Below are 22723 nucleotides of genomic sequence, written 5' to 3' on the forward strand. Positions count from 1 at the left end.
AAGTTGCCAGGAATAGAAAGGTACTAGAAAGGTACGAAAGCAAAATAGAAACATCGAAAATAGGTGCAGGAGGAGGCCATTTGAGCCAGCACCACCATTCAATGTGTAAGAAAATAACTGCAGATGCTGGTACAAATAGAAGATATTTATTCACAAAAAGCTGGAGTAACTCAGCAGGTCAGGCAGCATCTCAGGAGAGAAGGAATGGGTGACGTTTCGGGTCAAGACCCTTCTTCAGACTGATGTCAGGGGGGCGGGACATTCAATGTGATCATGGCTGATCATCCACAATCAGTGCTAGCCTTCTCCCCATATCCCTTGATTCCGCTAGCCCCTAGGGCTCTATCTAACTCTCTTTTAAATTCATCCAGTGAATTTGCCTCTGCTGCCTTTTGCATGCAGAGAATTCCACTAATTCACAACTCTGGGTGAAAAAGTTTTTTCTCGTCTGAGTTTTAAATGGCCTCCCCTTTATTCTTAAGACTGTGGCCCCTGGTTCTGGACTCCCCAAACATTGGGAACAATAGCTAGCAAGCTAGAAGTGCAAAAATAAAACTAGATTCTGGAAATCTTAAGTGAGATTTCTTGTTTGTTTGGAAGCTTTTTTTTGCTTGGAAATGGCTAGCAGGTCAGACAGCCTCTGTGGGGAGTAAAACTAAATGTTTAATTGGAATAGGAAAAGTTAGGCCGGTGACGGCAGGACATCCAGAAGATGTAAATAAAAGGAGATGAATGAGAACAGAGGGAACAGATGCATTGCCTATCCATGTCACAATGCAGCTCAGGGGTGGCGAGTCTCCTGCCAGCGAGGGGTGGTCTCTTGCCCTCTCATTTCTGCTACAAAAGCAAGTTCAAACCCCTCAGACGGAGCTAGGAATATAACCATGAAGGCAACCGGGACCGCCGTGAAGAACAATGGAGGACCAAGCATGGGGGGACCGCTGTGAGGGACGGTGGGTGAACAAAGGGGGACCCGGTGTGAGGGAGAGGAGGGGCACCGTAGAATCCTCTGCCCAGGGTGAAGTCGCTGCGCACACGGCAGCCAGCCAACAGTTGCTTGTCTTTTTTTTTTCCACTTTTAATTTCAAGTTTTCGTGTACCTTGTGTGTTGTGACTGTCAGCAGACCAATTTCCCTCCGGGAGCGAATAACGTTTTATCGTATCGTAAATAGCTGGCAACCTGAGAGTGTGAAATAAAACCGAAGATTATGGAAATCAAGAGTCAAGTGTGTTTTATTGTCATATGTCCCAGATAGAACAATGAAATTTTTACTTGCTGCAGCACAACAGAATATGTAAACATAGTAGTACACTGTAAACAATATAAACAATTCAGTCTGAAGAAGGGTCTCGACCCGAAACGTCACCCATTCCTTCTCTCCCGAGATGCTGCCTGACCTGCTGAGTTACTCCAGCATTTTGTGAATAAATCGATTTGTACCAGCATCTGCAGTAAACAATATAATGACCGGGTGATGTGGACACAATTGAAGTACCTGTCTTGTATAATGATATATTATAATAAGTGCTAGTGTTTGTACAAGGGGTAGTGTCAGATTTTTCCTTATCTGTCTGCTAAAGTACCTTGTTATGACCATGCTATGGTTCAGCATTTTGCCAAGAGAAAGACCCAGTTGGACTTATGCTAACCTTTCTTGCTATTAATTTTTACAAAATTGTGGAAACTCAGGCTGCATATTTGAGAAGAAAAAGAGTTAACATTTGAGGTGGCAGACGCTTATCTTCAACCGGAATCATCTGACAAAGGGTCTTTATCCTTAAGCATTAACTCTGTTTCTTTTCCCACAGATGCATCCTGACCTACTGAATATCTCCAATGTTTTCAATAATTATTTTAGATTTACAACATCTACATTTTTTTTTCCAAACTTTCCTTATTTGCAATTTGTGCCTTGCATTCCTTCCCAGTCACCTGGGGGGATCAGTTTGTCTCCGTTTGGGATGCAGACTGGGTCAGCCAAAAAAAAAATACAGGAGGCACTCCCATTCTGGTTTGACTCTCGAAGAACGTATAGCCACCACCCTGTTCTTTAATAAAACACAAATGGCTGGAGGAACTCAGTGGATCATGCAGCTTCTGGGGATGGAATAGACAAGAGACTCAGTCAGAAGAATGGTCCTGACCCAAACCAGCACCTGTCCATTCTCTCCCAGATGCTCTTGACCCACTGAGTTCCATTAGCACTTTGTGTTTTGCCTATTTCTTTCAGCCAGCCATCATTCATTATTTACCACTCATTGTGACAATATAGATGTCAATGCATTTGAGTTCCTGAATGCGACAGTGGATCGGCATTCAAGTCTTTCACTCTGGGTATTGTCTATGACGCTGTGCTTGCTGAATTTCACTCGATGGAGTGGAAATCATCAGTGTCTGGTTTACTTTAACATGAGTAGCTGTTGCACCCCAACTATAGCAAGAACTTTACAGATCTAGATCATGACCCAATGGCAAGGAGTACCATGACAATTGGAGAACAGGCTTTGCTGTACGGGCACAGTTAGTACGTGTTGGTGCCGCCCAGCACAGATACAGTACGTACACAAACACACACATTGACTTGAGAATGGTCTGCATTCACTGCTTCGCATTATTCATCCTCTTTGCCAAGAACAGCTCTCCAGCTCCTACACCTGACCGCATATGCAGGTCTATTTCCAGTCCTTGCCCCTGGCTGCTTGCCTGGCTCAGGTTCCCAAAGCTACCTCTAGCCATCCACCTAAACAAACATAATTAGAAATAATTCCAAACATTATATAGCAAAAAAATTAAAAGTTATTGCCGCCCTCTATTTCTCCTAATCCGCAAGTCTCGACTCTCCACAGGAATCAATGACATTTTATTTTCTACATGCTTGCTGTGAAATAGCAAGTATACAACCATTTTCCAACCGCCCCAGTAAAACTGGACCCCTCATTTTGTTTGTCCGTGAGACCTCGCAATGGTCCCTGAATCAATCTAACTTGTGGACTCTCAGTCCCTCCCTACAGGACTTATTTCAGTTTGAACGGCTGACACGACTGGTTCTGTTTGGAACTACCAGCCACGGGCAGCACCATTCAATTGACTGTGTAACTTAAAAGACAAAGGTATATTCACAACAATCCTCTCGGTCAACAATTTTAGTCTATTAAATAAATCTATTTTAATGAAAAACATGTTCAACATTTGTCTTTCAATTGGGAGAGCCAATAAGTAAACTTCTTCATTAAGATGAGTTATTGATAGTTCTCTAAATTTGGAGACATTTCAGTTAAATCGCAGGATATCCATGCAACATCTGTGGCTACATCTTCAAACCTTGACCAGCTGTAGGCCACAATGTCCATAGCACTAGCATTCTACCAAAAGGGGAAGGCCGTAATAAGATAGGATAGGAGGTCACGACTTAGCTTACGACTGGTCTTTTCAGTAGTCTGAGAGCAACAGGGAAGAAGCTGTTCTAATGTGTACCATTAAACTAATGCGTAGTATTGAAATACAGTTATTTAATCAGAAAACACCTTGAGATGAAGCCCTACATCTTATCGGCTTTTCAAATTATCCATTAAATTAAAAAACAAATTCATAATGATTGCTGTGGGCAAAGCTTCTGATATTTTCCAAACCATTTTACAAAGGTAATATAGGAAAGAAAAAATAACAATAAACAATTTTTTGTCTGTTTATTTTATAACAAATTACAGTGACATTAATATTACAATATTTATAAATGGTCTTGCTAAAAAAAGATACAATGCAGTAATTATAACGGTAAAGCATACTTTACGGTTGGTATTTGTTCCACTTGAATAAATCATTTCTTTAGCAATAAGAAACAATGAAAATATCTAATAGACAGTTGATGCGCATGAAGCACTTGTTAAAGGAACAGACACATGGAAAAGAAAGACAGTAAGTGATTCTTCATTATCATACAAATAAATATACATTAAAAAATCCACAACATCCAAAGATAGCATTTTCTTTCCCTTTGTTCTACCAAGCCAAACTACATTAGGACTTCAAGAGTTCATGCCAAGGCAAAACTCATACTAGTTATTAATGGTTACCCATATGCATGTCTTTCTGTCAAATTTCTTTCATTTACACTAAGTTGGCCACTTAGTTTCATCAGTAACTTCACAATGAGACCAGCCTGTAGGATGGAGGCAAAAAATAAATGTAATTGAAAGATAAATTAAAAGAGAAAATTAAAATAATAACTGTCACCAGATATTGCTGACATGGTTTTAAAATAAGAAAGATTTATCTTTATCTCAGGAGTGTTCAGAATGATTTCTTACCTGCTTTGTGTGTACAACAAGACTCATTTTATTTTCCAAGCTGTGAATTTGAAAGTAGGCATCTGCTTCACCCAGCTGCCACATGAGGGAGCCATACTTAAGGCTTATCAGCAAAGCCTAGCAAAAATGGGACATGACAAGAAATTATTACTATTCACTTCTGTAACTCTCAAGTATATGGTAAATGCCAGTAACAATTAAAATGTCCATTAGAAATTATCAATTTGTATATATTTTTGCAACAATATATGGTGTAGAAAGAGGAAGAAAACAGAATTACAAACATAAGCTCTGGATCGACAATTCTCAGCTACAATCAAGTGTCAACAGTGTTTAATTATATGGACCAGCAACAGAACAATGAAATTCTTAAAAGCTGCAGCTTTTACATATATTAACGGAACAATATAACAAATGTTCAATAATGCAATATATAAATTTATACGATTTAACCATCCCATAATTATGCAAGACAAAGTATGGACTGCAACCCTTATACAAAGTTTATAGCAGTTTAGTGCTGAGGTAATTATCCGTTCATAGAATTAGACCTGTTCATATAAAAAATACATATATACTGATGGAGTTTATGCCTTGGACAACTACATATACCATCTAGGAGCTGCCTACACACTGGGCAATGTCCCAAAACCTTTCTGTACCAACTAGACATGCCAGCACTGAACCTGTTCGAGTTTACACTTGATAATTATTTGTAAGGGGTTCCCTTTCTTTTCCTACACTAATCTCCACAATTCCCTTTTTCTAATTAATTGGCTGTCTTTAGGCAACATCAAAAACATGGCTTCCATTTTCATACATTAGCTATCGAAGAAATGTCCGCCAAACATCCATCGTGAAGACCAAATCTACATCTTTAATTCTCTGCTACGATCTCCATTCCTTGCCCATCAACTCAGTCCCTCTTCACACCATACCTGTCATATTATCAAAGTTGGAGACCAGCTTGTGCAGTTCCTTTTTATTACATTATAATTTGTTATATTACTACTTTGTTTGGAACATTTACAATACATTTACCTTAGTTTCCATGTTTAACAAGTGCAGACCTCTTGTGTTTACACCCACGTGGACCTTGACAACTTTATGACCACTTGAGCTAGCTTTGGTATATATTTGTCCTGTGAAAAAAGCTGCTCCATAAGGTGGAAATTCCCAGCAAATTTGCAGGAAGAGGCGTTGAAGATGGTGCATCTCCTTACTGATCCCTTCACGGCTGCTTAGGCTCTATTAGAGATCACATTCTTTCAGGTATATATTTCAAAGGAAAACACTGCAATTGCTCAAAAGGCACAAGGACTGCAAATTACTTTCACATCTACTTTGCAGTTGAAAAAATTGCAACAAATCCTGTTGTTAACAAATAACATAATTTACAATATATCATTTTCCTTTTTGAGCGAGAAATTAAAAAAATATTTACTCTGTGTAATTGTTTTGAGGTTTGTCGAATGTGTGTTCAAAGTTATTGTTTAAAACATTTCAACAGTGAAAGAAACAAATCATTATACAATGTTCTGCATATGTAGAAATAATACCTGTATGAAGCTCACAACCTAGAGGTTTATAAGAAGAAACCTTAATGCATCTACACACACGTAAAGGTCCAGATGACATGCAACATGGATGCTCCTGGTAATGGTGGCGTGGCGGCGCCTAACGGCAGCGGCTGACTAGCAGTCTGTCCGTCTTTTTTTTGTTGTGTGTCGGTGTTGGGATGGTTTTTATATGTATTTTTTTGGTTGTGTATGTGTGGGAGGGGGTGGTGGTGTGGGTGGGTGGGGGTGGGTGTGGGGGGGGGGAACTTTTCTCTTCCTCACGGCGCGGGGTGCGGCTCGGCTGCGGGGCCTAACATCGCCCGCTGCGGCTCGGCCGCTGGACTTTACATCCCGGTGCGGCTTGGCCGCAGGACTTTACATCCCGGTGCGGCTTGGCCGCTGGACTTTACATCACCCGGTGCGGCTTGGCCGCTGGACTTTACATGCCGGTGCGGCTTGGCCGCTGGACTTTACATCCCGGTGCGGCTTGGCCGCTGGACTTAACAGTGCCCGGTGCAGCTTGGCTGCGGGGCTTAACATCGCCCGGTGCAGCTCGGCTGCGGGGCTTAACATCGCCCGGTGCAGCTCGACTGCGGGACTTTTCATCGCTGGTGCGGCTCGACTGCGGACTTGACATCGCCCGGTGCGGCTCGACTACGGGACTTAGCTGCGCAAGGCTTGGTCGCGGGCCTTTCATCGCCCGGTTCGGCCGCGGGACGTTTCAGCGCCCGGTGCGGGGACTGTGCGGGTCGGTCGGGGACGAGCTGTCTGTCCGTGGGCGTGGGGAAGAGAGTGGAAGTTTTGTTGCCTCCATCACAGTGAGGGGGTGTTTGGAGTCACTGTGATGGACGTTTGTGTTGGGGTTATGTGTCTTGTGTTCTTTTTTTTTCTATGACTGCTATGTAGTTTCGTTCGGTACTTCGGTACCGAACGACAAATAAAGCTCTGTTATCTGTTATACCTGTTATAAGAGGACTTGAAATACATACCATTTGCCATAAGAATGGCTGAGAGATGTAATCAAGATTTTTTAAATTATTATGTCTCAGTGGAGTTATGGTAACTTTTTTCCTTGGTTAGAGAAGAGGTAATAGACAATAGGTGCAGGAGTAGGCCATTCGGCCCTTCGAGTCAGCACCGCCATTCAATGCGATCATGGCTGATCATTCACAATCAGTACCCCATTCCTGCCTTCTCCCCATACCCCCTGACTCTGCTATCATTAAGAGCTCTATCTAGTTCTCTCTTGAAAGCGTCCAGAGAATTGGCCTCCACTGGCTTAATAATTTCCTCATCTCCGTTCTAAATGGCCTACCCCTTATTCTTAAACTGTGGCCCCTGGTTCTGGACTCCCCCAACATTGGGAACATGTTTCCTGCCTCTAACGTGATTTGCTGGCTCCTGCTGGGCTGGAGTTCCAGAGCCCCGGCCGCAGGTTGCAAATTCAACCCACCGATCGGCCTTGGAAGTCCCGATGAGGTCGAGATTGGCTGCCTTGTCCAGCCTAGGTGCCACATTTTCGGAGAGACTTCCAGGGCGCGTGGGGGGGATTTCTCGCGGAACCTCTAGCGACCGAATTGACAAATTGGCCATGGAAGTCCCGATGAGGTCGAGATTAGCTGCCTTGCCCAGCCTAGGTGCCACATTTTCGCTGGGGGGGGGGGGGGGGGGGGGGGAGGGGGATTTCTCACGGAATCCTTAGCGACCTTTAGCGGAACCCTAGTGTTCATTACAAGTCTATACATCATTTATTTATTATTCTTTCTTTTCTTCAATCCGATTTCTCCGTTTATTTGGCAAAGTGAAAAACGCGGAAACCATGCAGAAAGAGCGGAAAATTGATTTTTAAAACGCGGAAATCCGCGGAAACGCGGAAAATTCACATGTCTGGAAATATTATGAACCATTCCAACCAACTGAGGTCTGCTGGTCAAGAGGTCTAGCAGCCAGTTGCAGATTGGGACTCCAAGGCCAAGATTCAGGGATGAACTAATTCTGTGTTACTTATGATTTAAAAATGGAGTGTAATTACCTCATATTAAAACCATAATCAGACAAATAACCTAATTATGAGGATTTATTTACAAGTATGAGAACTTGTGGTTGATTGTCCTTTGAGAACTTAACACGCTTATTGTGTGTTTGTCTTTCATGAACTGACTTATATCATAGTAGTAAATTATTTTGTATATCGTAAAAGCATTTTGCATATCAGCAAAATATTTGTTGCTTATATAACAAAATAATTTTGAGAAAATATATAGAAAATTAAGTTCAGTTTTAAAAGTAGAATGTAAAATATCAAAAAAAATCTTGAAACAGACCTTGTACTCCTGTAGAATCCTACCAATCCAATGTGGCCCCTTGCTTTTCAGTTTGGTGCAAGGTAATATACACTTGAGATTTTCCTCACTGAAAATATATTAAGAAACACAAGTAAGTTAGAAACACTGAAAGATGGTAAGGAAAAATATCTTGTAAAATAGCAAAACAAAATTAACTGAATTATTAGTAAATGCATGGCATTAAGATAGTCCGAGACATGGCAGAAACTCTTGTATTATTTAAATCTCTCTGATCTTAGTCGAGATTAATTTTATAATTACAATTAAATTCCCTGTCTCTCTTTGGATGGGAAGATAAATTAATTAGGTGCAGCTTCTTTACGGACAGTACACACTTAAAGATATTGGGTAAATTAAGAACTCAGCATGCCTGTGAGAAACTGTAGAATGATACTGAAAAACATTCATTATTTACTTCATTAAACCATGAGAAATGTGCATTTCCGAAGGAAATATATTTCAAATTAAAATAGAAGTTTTACAAAAGAGGAAGTACATCCATCTTTGTCAATGCAAACTGAAAATCTCCCATGTCCAATAAATTAATATCTACAATAAAATTTATAAATTGAAAATACATGAAGTTTGAAAGGGAAAAGATAAATTTTATAAATATGCAACTCAGCCAGTTCCTCTTAAGATAAAGAATGGGTTTGCTTGGAAGGCTTACATACCTAAAATACTGACACTACCTTTTTTCTACAAGCTCTCACTCAATTGCTGAGATTAACAGAATTTATGTTTTAAGCAAAAATTATCATGAAAAAATATATGAAATTAAGTATTTCAACTGTTTAATTGTCCCTTATTGAAATTTAATGAAAAAACGACAACATATTTATTGATAATCTTGAACTTAACATCTACCTATCAAACTTAAGGGGTGATTGCAAACAAGATTCCTTTGTGATTTTGAATTTACAAAACACTTTCTGACTGAAAAGGAAATGGCGAATTAATGTAGCCCAGATGTAAAACTGCATGCCTTTTTGGCACAATGCTCAAGGCCAAATATATTGGATTTGGAGAGGATGCTATTCAGATTCTGAACTTGGAGCGTAAAATAATAACAACAGCTGATGCAACAAAAGTTTTTATTAGATTGTCTTCAAGTCTGTCTAAATTGTACTGGTATTGATTTATGTTTTTATTGGGGTAAAGATTTTGTTTGTTAAACTGCTGTGTGAAAGCAGTGCCCATTAAAGCATTGAATATTGTGAGGATGGATGTCAAAGTATGCAGCGGATATAGATCAGCTACATAAATGGGTGGAGAAATGACAGATGGAGTTTAAACTGAGCAAGTGTGAGGTGTTGCACTTTGGCAGGTTGAATGTAAGGGGAAAATATACAAGTAGATAGAGTGATAAAGAAGGCATATGATCTGCTTGCCTTCATAGGTCAAGGGCATTGAGAAAAGAATCAGGAAGTCATGATACAGCTTTACGGTACTAGTTAGGCAGCATTTGGAGTATTGAGTTCCGTTCTGATCGTTCCCTTACAGAAAGGACGTGGAGGCATGGGAAAGGGTACAGAAGAGGTTTCCCAGAATGATGCCAGGATTGGAGGCTATTAGCAACAGGGAGGCTGGACAGACTTGAATTGTTTTCTCTGGTACGCCGGAGATTGTAGAGAGACCTGATAGAAGCATATAAAATTATGACAGGCATCGATAAGGTAGACAGTCAGAATCTTTACCCCAGCAATGGAAAATCAAAGACTAGAGGGCATAGCTTTAAGGTGAGAGCACAAAGTTTAAAGGAGATGGGCAGGTTAAGATTTTTATTATACAAAGGGTGGTGAGTGCCTGGAATGTGCTGCCGGGGTGGTGGTTGAGGCAGATACCATAGTGGGATTCTAGAGACTTTTAGATAGGCAGGGAATGGAGGGATTATGGATTATGCACAGGCAGAGAAGAGTTGGTGCTGGCATCATGTTCAGCACATTGTGGGCTGAATAGCCTGTTCTTGTGCTGTACTGTTCTATGTTCTATGAATTAAAATACAATCCAGTCAAAGAGTTTTCATTAATTGCTATTCCACAGAACAGATTAACGGAGACAAAAGAGGGTTATAATATATTAATTATAATATGAAATAATAAAAAGCATGTTCAATATATTCAAGGTTTTACCATAAGGTAGACCTAGGTTTCCCAGGTTCAATCAATTGACTTGGATGTCTTCATTAATAGCACTAAATAATAGAAAGTTTCTAATCCATAAAAAAATAAAATAACCAGCTGAAAGATGAAGGAAACAAAGTAGCAGAAAAAACAGTTGGTAACCTTAAGTTGAAATCCCTGTGGATTTGATCAGTCTGCATTTGATATGTCACTTATAACTATACTCACTTGAGGAATCCCTGCTTATGTTTTTTACTGTCATAATTTCCATAGATGATTTGAAGAAGAAGACCAGCCAGAATTATCAACTGGCTGTCAACACAAGGATACAATCCTTTCAGCAGGCTGCTACGTGCCTCATCAAACAGAATGAGGATAGCCAATGGATCGTCCACCTTTAATAAACAAGAGATAGTACATGAAGATCAAAAAACTGCAGATGCCCAAAACCTGAAATAAAAAGAGAAAATGCTGCAATCTTTGAGTAGGTCAGACAACATAATTGCAAAGAGAAGTGGAGTGGACGATTCAGGTTTGACACCCTTCATCAGAAGAGAGAAAATTAGATATATGTTGCAGGAAAGGTGAGGAAGTTGTAGGAATGGAAGTCGCAGAGAGTGGGAAGCTGCGAAATAAAAATGTAAGAGAGGACCTTACCCAACCTGAGATATTCCCTTTGACATATCCACCCATCCCCAACCTCTGCAATATTAACTAGTTTTCTCACTTTTTCTATTCTGATGAAGGGTCTTTAACTTGAAACATTAACTCTGCTTTTCTATCCACAAATAATGTCTTACCTACTGAGCGTTTCATTTTAAATATACAAATGTATATTATGTACATAGTACCATGTAAACTATGTTTAAACATCTGACACTATATCAAACCCACATCTGCAAATGCGTATGTGATAATTAAAAAAACAATGAACAAGATAAATCTACAAAGCTGAATAGTAAAATAAAACTGCCATAGTTAAAATTGACACACTAAAAATTCTGTATTTGAATATATGTAGGTCAAAACAAGTGTCAACTATGTTAATGATCAAGTATATGCATTACTTTCCTTTTCCATTACGTATAACATCCTTTCCCAAACCTGGCGATCCAAACCTCACAATCTATGGAATGTGGAGGAAGCAATTTGTATGCTGCCAGCCCGCAATATTAACGAGAGAAGAACAGCGTTGGTGACTCGCCCACTATTTCCCACATCTAAAGCATGCAATACCCAATGAAAATCTCAATATGATTGCACTGCAAATTGCAGCATCTGATTGTATAAGTAAGGGCAACAATTCCAATCCCAGAATTCTGCAAAACACTGGAAACATTTTAATAGAAAAATAAATAAAAGCTCTAGATTGCTATTAGTTTCTATTACTTTGTTCGATGGTAGTGGGAGTGAAGTGCAGCCTATCCCATTATCATCATAGACAAACAAATAATGGAAAAAGCAGAAAAAACCTTGAGAAACATCACAACAGAGAAAATATTTAAAACTGAATCCAAATATCTAACTGATACTTTAAAGCTAAAAACTTATTATATCAATAAAATAGGTTTAAATCAGTAACTGATTATTTTTGATTGACGGGAAGATAGAAAAGTCTGCTTAATGATTCTACTACAATGACTAATTTTATCTTAATGTTCATGATTATTCATTTTATTTTTTTTTATCGTTTTTTTTAATTAAAAATGTTAGAACACGATGAGTTATAATGCCAGACCTCCTGTATGACCAGCTTACCATTTCAACACATTTCCTTATGAGCTGCAATTAATTTTCAGTCAAAGTCAAAACTTGCAATCTTTATTATTATATCCAAAGTCTATTTTTAAGCAGTGGAAGAATAGTGAATATTAAAGTTAAAAACATGTGACTGTAAAGTTAAAAACATGTAAACAACTTAGGAACATTAACCTTCTTCTCAGTTTCCAGCTGAAGTCGCACATCCCTGCGCAGGAAAAGTTGGGGTTTTTCCAAGTGGGGATCAAGGCATGTTAATTCCATCACAATTTCCGGCCAGTCTCGCAGGTGCTGAAGAGACTTGTGGTATGGTTTGAGTTGCAAACCTAGATAAAAAAAGAGTCATTTTATTCTCATGAAGCAGAAGTTAACACCCGTTAGACACACTTAATATGACTAAAAGCCATAGCTGTACACAAAAAAATGTGTAAGCTCAAGGCTGATGGAGTGTCACAACTCTATTGGAAGAACAAAAGAAAATTGTCACGGTATATGTGCAAAACAAAGCAAGTAAACTATCTCAAATGTATTGAGTTCGTGATGTGATCTAACAGAAGGTCTTGTGAAGGGTAAGTTTTTCATACAGAGGTTGGTGAGTTGCCAGAGGAGATGTGGCGGCAGATACAATTATAATGTTTAAAAGGCATTTGGACAGGTACATGGATAGGAAAAGTGTTGACAGATATGAGTTTAGTAAGGACAATTGGGATTAGCTTTGACATTATGGTCGGCATCGATGAGGTATGCTAAAAGGGCCCCTTGTGGGAGATCTAAAAGTACCAAAGATAACAAATATAATGTATTTCAGAATTGATGAGTGTGGTTGGAAATGTTTACTAAAATTACACCTGATAGCATGTCTATATCATTCTTTTTATTTTAACTCACAAAATGCTGGAGTTACTCAGCAGGTCAGGCAGCATCTCAGTTATTTTCTTACAGCCTGACCTGCTGAGTTACTCCAGCATTTTGTGAATAAATACCTTCGATTTGTACCAGCATCTGCAGTTATTTTCTTACACTCCTGAGATGCTGCCCGGCCTGCTGAGTTACTCCAGCATTTTGTGAATAAATACCTTCGATTTGTACCAGCATCTGCAGTTATTTTCTTACACTTTTTATTTTAACATTTCATATAAAATCCTTTTCAATATCTGGCCACTTAACTTACACTACGATATTAATATCCATGTACTGTATTAAATTATTTTGTCAACTTTCTTACTGAGGTTTTCAGAGCAGATCCAGATGGTAAAATACTGTTGTGTTTCCTGTGAAAGCCGCATGCCTTCCATAATCTGCTGCACTGTTGTATTGTTTCCATGCCTCAGTTCAACAGCGCGATATGACCCATCGGTACGATAAATTCGAACTTTCTCATACTAAACAATAAAAAAGTACAAATTAAAATTCAACTATTTGTTTAATGTTTTGGTAAAGTTTATTTCTCCCATAATAACATGTGATAAACTCTGTTAAAGATTGTATTCCTAAAAACATGCTCTTTGAAACATCGGGTCTGGTTTTGGTGCATGGAACTGCCAGCACATTCAAGAATCCTGCATAAATTAATAAACCTCACAGACACAAACAAAACACCAAAGCTATACTTTGATTATTGAAGTAAAAAAGCTCAGATACATTAAATATTTAAATACTGATAAAATGCAAAGCTTGGGATGTCTAATTTATGAACAAGCTACGGCAGTTAAAGAATAAATGAACTTACTGGCTTATTCAGTGCATCTGTAAGGAGTTGTACCGTTGCTTCCCAATCGTTCTGTTTGTTTTCTGTGCAGACATGCAATGATGTCCTTCCTTGCTGATCCACAATATGCTAAAATAATTAACATGCATAAAATAATTTTGCAGAATATGCAAGTATTGTGTGATACTATAACAACATTCATTATTAAAATATGATTCATACAATGTTGTTTGGCTGCAAACGGTTGTGTGTTTTACCGTGAATAGACACAAAACGCAGGAGTAACAGCGGGACAGGCAGCATCCCCGGAGAGAAGGAATGGGTGACGTTTCAGGTGGAGACCTGTGAATTGTGACAGCAACTTTACACTCTTTCAATGATTCTCAGGATCCTTCCCTATCCCTTTACCAATTATTGTAAAGCAAAAACAATATTTCAAGAATGCAGAGGACAAAAGTATCTGCAAGAGAAGAGGCATAATGCTTGATCCAGCCCACTGTGTCTCTGTTTCCCCTGCATATTATCCCTGTGATTGCCCTTATTTAAGCGCTTCTGTGTTGGATTGAGCTGGTGGTCAGGCTTCCAACAACGTCCATGAGGCAAAGCACGCGCAGAGCAGTGACTCAACTTGGACAATGCAGCCTGAGGCTGCATCTCTAGACATTTTTGATGACCTTTTGACCTCCTAATGATGACCAAAAACATTTGGGTGGCCTCCTTATTTCATTAAATTCCCCAGTTTAGGAGCCAGATAAAGCATCCGCAGGTATTTGCCTTTTCAGAATGTTACATTTCGATGCGGTTGCCTCTTGTTCCTCTAAACGTCAATGAGCACAAAAAAATCTTCATTCCTCCTCGTAGCTCCTCATTTTTGGCACAAGGAGTACTAATACAATTTTGTTTCCCTTCTTTAAGAAAGACATTGCAGAGATCTATGTTAACTTTAGACTTTAGAGGCACAGCATGGAAACAGGCCCTTCATCAAAAAGAGTCCTGTGGTCACCCCTGTACACTAACACTATCCTGCACTCGAGCGACAATTTACAATTTAAGCCAATTAACCTACAAACCTGTACGTCTTTGAAGTGTGGGAGGCACCCGGAGGAAACCCACACGGTGACAGGGAGAATGTACAAATTTCGTACAGACAGCAACCGTAGTCAGGATCGAGCCCGGGTCTTTGGCACTGCAAGGTAGCAGCTCTACCGCAATGCCACTATACTACCCCTATTTAGGATATATGTTCAGGAAACATTGAGTAGATTGACAATACTCTGGAGTTCAGAATGATGAGGTAGGTGTCTTTAGAAAGCTAAAAAAAAAATCTGAGGCTTGAAGGTAGATGTGGCTAGGACATTTCTCAGCATAAGGGATTCTAGAAATCGGACAAATAGGCTCAGTCTGAAGAAGGGTCTCGACCCGAAACGTCACCCATTCCTTCTCTCCCGAGATGCTGCCTGACCTGCTGAGTTACTCCAGCATTTTGTGAATAAATCAGCATTTACAAATATCTATTTAAGAATTATATGACTGAGATGAGAAGGAATTTCTTATCTCAGAGAATTGTACATCTTCCCAATTTTCTAGTCTAGACAATAAGTAAATTCAAAGCAGAAATAGATTTTTGGACTACCTGGGAATTAAGGGTTACAAGGATCAGGCAATAATGTGGTGTTGCGACCAATGAATAGATCTACCATTGCCTCTTTGAATGACAGGAAAGCTCCTGGATTTCTCGTGCTCCTTTTCCTAATGTTATTATCTAGCAAACCAATAGCAAATCACCTTCAATACAAGTCCATCCTTTCTTAGACAAAGAGACTAAAACTGATCATAGAATTTATGAATGTGATGGCACCAAAGTCTTGTATATTTTGAGCACAACGTCCTTACTCGCAACTCCAATCTCTTCCAATGCATACATTTGCCTTTCTAATTGCTTGCAAGACTGGCTTATCGACTTTATGCTCCCTCTCAGCAGCTCTTAAAAAAAGTTTTATTATTCTTCCTATCAAAATGAAAAACCTCACATTATATTCCATATGCCATCTTTGATTTCCTCTCTCAATCCGTCCACATATATTTTTTTAAACAGCCTCTGATCCACTCAAAGCTGTTTTACATTCTGTTTTGTATCAACAATAATCATGAATGAGATCAACCCTGTCCTTTCATCTAAGGCAGTAATATAGATTGTATATGGCTCAGGGTTCCATACTGAATCTTATACATCCTATAGCAACAGCCTACCAATACAAACATCAAAAAATAAGGAGACACAAGAGGCCACTGATGCTGTAATCTGGAACAAAAAAGAAAATACTGAGATACAGTTAAAAGCTTTCTTTTGCATGGTATCCAAACAGATCAGACATTGATAGAATCAGTTCAAAGTCGTACAATCAATAGATCAAAGGGGTAGATACAGAATGCAGTTGTCAGCATTGAAGCACATTACTTCCTTAGTCAAAGTCCAATGTCCTCAATGGTGCAGAACAGTATCCTAAGCTTATGGAATGGCCATTGAGAAGCTTGATAAAGGAGGGGAAGAAGCTGTTCTAGAGTCTGGCAGTGGACATTTTCAAGCTTCTGTACCTTCTGCCAAACGGGAGCAGGGAGAAGGAGGAATGACCGAAGTGGGACAAGTCTTTGATTATGTTGGCTGCTTTTTCGGGGCAGTATGAAGTGGAGATGGTGGGAAGTCTGGTTTGTGTGATGGACTGGGCTACATCTGCAATTTCTTACGGTCTTGGTCAGTGCTATTTATTATTGTCACATGTACCAAGGTAGTGTTATGTTAAACGCTTATGTCTGTGTGCTATTCTATCAAATCAGATAATACTTACAGGAATACAATTTAGCCAAACACAAATGGTGCAACTGCATTGGATGATAGTATATCCTCCTCTGGGGCCAGCATGCAAGGTCCTCACACTTTAGCACCATTTTAAGTAGGCAAGCCATTATACGGAAACATGCTTCTTAGTTCTACTTCAACCCTTGCAACATCAACCAAGTCAAGCCCCCTCCAAGAATCCCATGTTTCAGGATGATCAGCTCTCCTTCTTTTAAACTCCATTAAGTGCAAACCCAATCTGCTGAATGCCCATGACCATATCTTTATCATAAGAATCAACCTCAAATCTTCTCTGAACAGCCTTTTTCAGTTATGTTTCTCTTTACATAACAAGACTAAAACTAGCAGAAAATCACAATATCATGAGACTAAAGAACACACATCAAAATAACATATTCATACATATAATTGAGTTTTTTGAAGAGGTGACCAAGAAGAAGAAGAAGAGAGACATTGTTTACATGGATTTTAGTGAGGCCTTTGACATGGTGGGCTGCAATGTTTACAACTCAAAGAATCCAGGATGAACTAGACAATTAGAAGGTAGACACAAAATGCTGGAGTACCTCAGCGGGTCAGGCATACACAATTAGATACAGAATTGGGTTGGCAGTGGGAAGCAGGCGATGATATTGGAGGATTGTTTTTCAGAGTGGAAGCCTGTGATGAATGGCTTGCCACAGGATTGGGTTTGGTTCCACTGTTGTCTGCCATATATATTAATGATTTGGATGAAATTGTTGGTGGTACGATTAGTAAGTTTGGAGCTGACATCAAAATTAGCGATGCAGTAAACAGTGAAGAAGGTTGCCAAAGGTTATAAGAGGACCAACTGGAAAAGTGGGCCAAGGAATGACAGGCTGACTTTAATTCAGGCAAGTATGGAGTAATGCATTTTATGAAGTTAAACCAGAGAAGAGCATGGTGAACAGCAGGGCCCTGGGCAGGTTGGTGAACTGGTTCCCTCATAATGGCAACACAGGTGGACAGGCGGTTAAAGAGGCGTATGGAATGATTGCCTTCAACAGCGACAGCATTGAGTTGGAATAATAATACAGCTATACAAAATGTACGTTAGGAGGCATTTGGAGTATTGTTTGCAGTTGTGGTCGCACTACTTGAGTTATAAGGATAGATTATGTTTTCCGTAGAGCAAAGAAGGCTGAGAGGTCACAAGGTAGAAGTATGTAAAATTATATCTCTCCTCTCAAAATTTACCAAATTACGTCCCATTCAAGAATCCTGTGTTTCAATGAGATCAGCTCTCCTTCTCTTAAATTCCTATGATTACAGACTACATTTGCTGATGCTCATAAGACTATTTCATTATCATGGGAATCAACCTCAATTTTTCTCTGAACGGCCTCCTTTACAGTTATGTTTCTCTTTAACTAATGAGAACAAATCTAGGGGATAGATCAGGTAAATAGCCAGAGACTACATCCCATAGTGGGGGAAGGTGCCTAGAACTAGAGGGCACAGTGAGAGGGAGGAAGTTTAAGGTGGATCGGAGGGGAACATTTTTCACACAAAGAGCAGTTGTTATCAGGGATGAGCTGCAAGAGGAGGTGGGGGAGGCAGGTACAGTAACAACATTTAAGGCATCTGACCAGGTGCTTGACTAAGGAAGACATGTAGGATTTGGATTTAATGCATGCAAGTGGGATTAGTATGTATAGGCATGTTGGTCAGCATAGATTTGGTGGGCTGGAGGGCCTGATTTAATACAGTTCAAATAAATCCAGGACTCTATAATGAAGAATTTAGGTCTCAAACTCTAACTTGCATCAATTTAGGAAGTGGAAAATGCAAATAAATCATTGAATCATACCCGATCAATCTCTGGATGTTGCAGTAGAAGCTGCACAATGTCTACACGCCCTCCACCTGCTGCAAAATGTAGCGGGGAGCTGAGTTGTCCATTTAGAAGATTGGGATTACACTTTCCCTTTTCTAATAAGAAACGAGTAGCTTCAACCTTTCCATACCTAAAAAGCAGATTTTGGCAGAAAAAATCATGTCAAACACATTTACAATCAATTACTTCTTTCCAAATGAATATAATGTTGATTTCATGGTACCGAGAGTTTCTCCTTCATATTTGAGAAAACGGATTTGTTGACTAGTCTTAATTTAATTAACTATAGCAGAGATGATTGAAGTTCTGAAGAAGAGATGGGCTCACTGCAATTAAATCTGCTGCAAATTTCTACACAAGGTTAGGTGCAGTAAAAATACAAATGTTAGTTATACAAACAAGATGAGTGTTTTATTCATTTGATTTAGATTTAGATTTAGAGATACAGCGCGGAAACAGGCCCTTTGGCCCACCGAGTCCGGGCCGCCCAGCGATCCCCGCACATTAACACTATCCTACACACACTAGGGACAATTTTTACATTTACCCAGTCAATTAACCTACATACTTGAACGTCTTTGGAGTGTGGGAGGAAACCGAAGATCTCGGAGAAAACCCACGCAGGTCACGGGGAGAACGTACAAACTCCGTACAGACGGCGCCCGTAGTCAGGATCGAACCCGAGTCTCCGGCGCTGCATTCGCTGTAAGGCAGCAACTCTACCGCTGCGCCACCGTGCCGCCCTGGTTTATTCATTTAATATTGTCACTTGTGCTGAGATACAGTGAAAAACTTTGACTACATGCTATCCAGTCTAATCATATTATACGTGAGTGCAATCTAGCTGTACGGAAGCACAACAGATTGTACAAAGAGAAAATATACCAAAATGCAGAATATAGTGTTACAGTGTTATAACGTTACAGCTGCAAAGAAAGTACGGCTAACTAAAAAGTCCAAGTTTAAGAGGTAGGTTGAGAGATCAGGACCTCGCCCTTAGCTTAGGGGAGGACTGTTCAGTAGGCTGATAATAGCAGGGAAGAAGCTGCTTGTGAATCTGGTGATACGTGCTTTCAAGCTTTTGTATCTTCTGCCTGACAGGAGAGAGGAGAAGAGGGAATGCTCAAAATGTAAATGCTCCTTTAATATGTTGACTGCTTTCCCGAAAGAGTGTGAAGTGTAGATGGAGTTGATGGAGGAGGAGGTAAGCTAGTTTGTGTGATGTACTGTGAAATCCATAATTTGCTGCAATTTCTTGTAGTCTTGGACAGAGCACTTGCCAAACCAAGTTGTGATGCATATCAATCGGATGCTTTCTGCAATGCGTCTGTAGAAGTTGTTAAGAGTCATTGGAAACATTGCCGAACTTCCTTAGACTTCTGAAGAAGTTATAGGCACTTGTGTACTTTGACTGTAGCTCTAATGTGCTTGGTACTAACCAGTGCATGTACTCATGAAGACAATAACTAGCTCCTTCATCTTTCTGAAATTGAGGGAGAATTAATGTTTGACACCATGCGACTAAACTCTATCTTCTTCCGTACTCTGCCTCGTCATTGTTCAAGATCCAGCACATTATGGTGGTGTCATCAGTGAACTTGCGATGGAGTTAAAGCAGAGTTTGGCCATACAGTCGTGAGTGTATAGGGATTAAAGTAAGGGGCTGAGAACGAATCCTGGCAGGGCGCTGGTGATGAGAAGTATCATGGAGGATGTTTTGATGTCTCTCATCCCTGGTTGTGGTTTATGGATCAGGAAGATGAGGATCCTATGGCAGAGAGGGGTGCTGATTCCTATGGTCAGGAACTTCAAAAGATGAGCTTGGTTAGGATTACTGTGTTGAAATTGATGCTATAGTCAATAAATATCGCACATGAAGTGCAACCTGCTCCAGCAGCTGTTTTATCTCCTATTTCTCGCATTTACAATCAGTTGTTTTTGAATCTAATACCTTAACCATGTTGAAGCAAGCCTAGATATCAAAGCAAGTTGAAATTAAGAAAAAGACCCAGATTTTCAACAAGGTCCTTAGTCAGTCTGAATGCTGGAGAATTATAAAAACAGTACAACGAGCTAAAGTCTTTGAAAAGTGATGCTTGTAAAAGATCCTCAGAGTTTTCTGGCAGATAAGAATATCAAAGGAGGACTGCATCAGAGGAAACATTTTGCAAGATTTTTAAATCTAACAATGGAAAAAAAATATGAATGCAATTTGGGTATAAGTTTCAAATGACACCAGGCCAGTTGGCAAGCAAGTGGGAAGTGCCTAAAGGGTAATCCTAAATGGTGAAGAACAATAGAGCCTGATGAAGATAGGAGGCCTGACATGAATCACAAGCCACAGTGGAGAGCTTCCACTGCATTACAATGCACAAAGGAGAATGAATGAAGAAATAAGTAGCAAAACAAGACATGGAACATTGGTCTAGGACCATGATGAACCCTGTAATTCATTCATTCGCAATTGAGAAAACATTACTACATAAGCAGAAATAAAACAATGGGTTAGAAATAATATACATGGCTTGACCAATGCCAACCACTAGAATTAGACAGAATTGTTTAACAAGATATATTGAGATAAATTATTTTGATATTATGTTGTAGGAAAACAATTTACCAACAAGCATAATGAATGGGGGCCCAGTGATCACTATCCAACTGATTAACTGAAAATCCACTATCCAGAAGCTTGCTGAATAACTCTGTATCACCATCACAGGCACTGCGATGCAGGGGGAAATCATCCACCCACTGTCGCTCTCTAGAGGAGGAGAAATCAAATTTGTGTTAACATCCTTTCATAGGAAATTGTCACTAGAAGTGTATAAAATTTAAATTAATTAACAGTTTCCAATAATTTATATGACAGTAACATTGTAATTTCTCAGGACTTAAGAGCTGGCACATATGTCCTTTTATGTCAGCAAGATATCTTACAATTATCTTACAATTCAGATTATGTCTCTCTTGGTTTCAATTGTTTTAGAGATTCTCCTTGTTCTCTCCATTGTCCATGCTGCCTGACCTGCCTGAGTATTTACAGTACTTTCTGATTTTTCTTCATAAAGTTATTACAGAGGAAGGTTCTGCCACCAAATTGCAGATTATAATATTGGTTTTAGGCTACATATTTAACAAATGATGCTCAGATGCATCTCATATACAATGCTACCATAAATCAAAGTTAAAAGAGCATGTATAATTGGGTTCCACAAACACTTTTAGCCAATGAAGTATTACACAGAAATTCAGCAATGTTTCTGGACTTACTTGTCCTCCATGATACTACTCATGCTGCGCTGCCATTTTTCACGCTTTGGAATCTGTATCTTGGAATAATCGGGAGCTCCCAGACCAAAGTATGGGTTTATAACCACTTTATCTACCTTTAAGCAGAATCAATAAATTTAGGATTTTAAAAATATTTATGCATACAGTACTCCCACTCAAAATGAATAGGAAAAGTTCATACAGTTTAAAAAGTAATTAAATACAACTTCAAAGTGCAACAATCCCAAAGCAGAATAATGCAGTTGCGGCAAACCCGTTACATAGATCCAAAATACTGGATGTACTTGGATCAGAAAGCATCCATGATATGACAGTCAACATTTCAGATTAGATGCTGCCTCATCTGCTTGGTATTTCTGACATTTTCTGCTTTCATTTCAAAATATAATGTATAGATTACAGATTATATAGATTAGATTACATAGATTAGAGATGTAGATTGAATTATTTACATCAGCAATTTACAGAAAATATTCTTAATGCGTATTCTTGTGCACTTTGTGCCACTTTATCAAAGGCTTGCTTCGGTATTTAACACAAAAACTACACACATTCATTATTTCTATCCCACTTGTATCTCAAATGATATAAACGATTTAAAATTCATGCACCTAATTTTATCTTCCAAGAACTAACATGCTTCACATTTTGGATGCACTTTATTTGTTAATGATCACATCTGATTAAACACAAAGAGAAAATGCTAGGGGAAGGGATGTATGATACAAGTCAAAATTTCAATCAGTGCCCTTCAACACAGAAAATTCCAAGCTTATAATTGGACTAACTGGAGTGAAACTGTTGGAAATTCTTCACCACACTTTAGGAACATGAGAAAAAAAGCAGGTTGCTCAACGACTCTGCTTCAGAACCAATATAAACACATTGTCAAGGTTAGGTCAATGGCATTTTT

General features: G+C 39.2%; 1 protein-coding gene across 1 annotated transcript in view; it reads right to left on the bottom strand.

Annotated features, from left to right (window-relative positions):
* Positions 1-3708: 3708 nt before the first annotated feature.
* The window catches only part of krit1 (KRIT1 ankyrin repeat containing), a 46111-nt gene continuing 27096 nt past the window's right edge, over positions 3709-22723 (bottom strand). The window contains exons 7-17 of the mRNA XM_078417525.1: positions 21790-21905; positions 21137-21280; positions 18490-18646; positions 13823-13930; positions 13319-13475; positions 12268-12419; positions 10564-10730; positions 8192-8279; positions 5350-5556; positions 4309-4425; positions 3709-4160 (exon numbers count right to left, since the gene is read on the bottom strand). Coding sequence (XP_078273651.1) covers positions 4071-4160; positions 4309-4425; positions 5350-5556; positions 8192-8279; positions 10564-10730; positions 12268-12419; positions 13319-13475; positions 13823-13930; positions 18490-18646; positions 21137-21280; positions 21790-21905 — 1503 coding nt within the window. The 3' untranslated portion in view covers positions 3709-4070. The remainder of the gene's footprint in view (positions 4161-4308; positions 4426-5349; positions 5557-8191; positions 8280-10563; positions 10731-12267; positions 12420-13318; positions 13476-13822; positions 13931-18489; positions 18647-21136; positions 21281-21789; positions 21906-22723) is intronic.

This window comes from Rhinoraja longicauda, chromosome 2, assembly GCF_053455715.1.
Source record: "Rhinoraja longicauda isolate Sanriku21f chromosome 2, sRhiLon1.1, whole genome shotgun sequence".
Classification (NCBI taxonomy): Eukaryota; Metazoa; Chordata; class Chondrichthyes; order Rajiformes; family Arhynchobatidae; genus Rhinoraja; species Rhinoraja longicauda.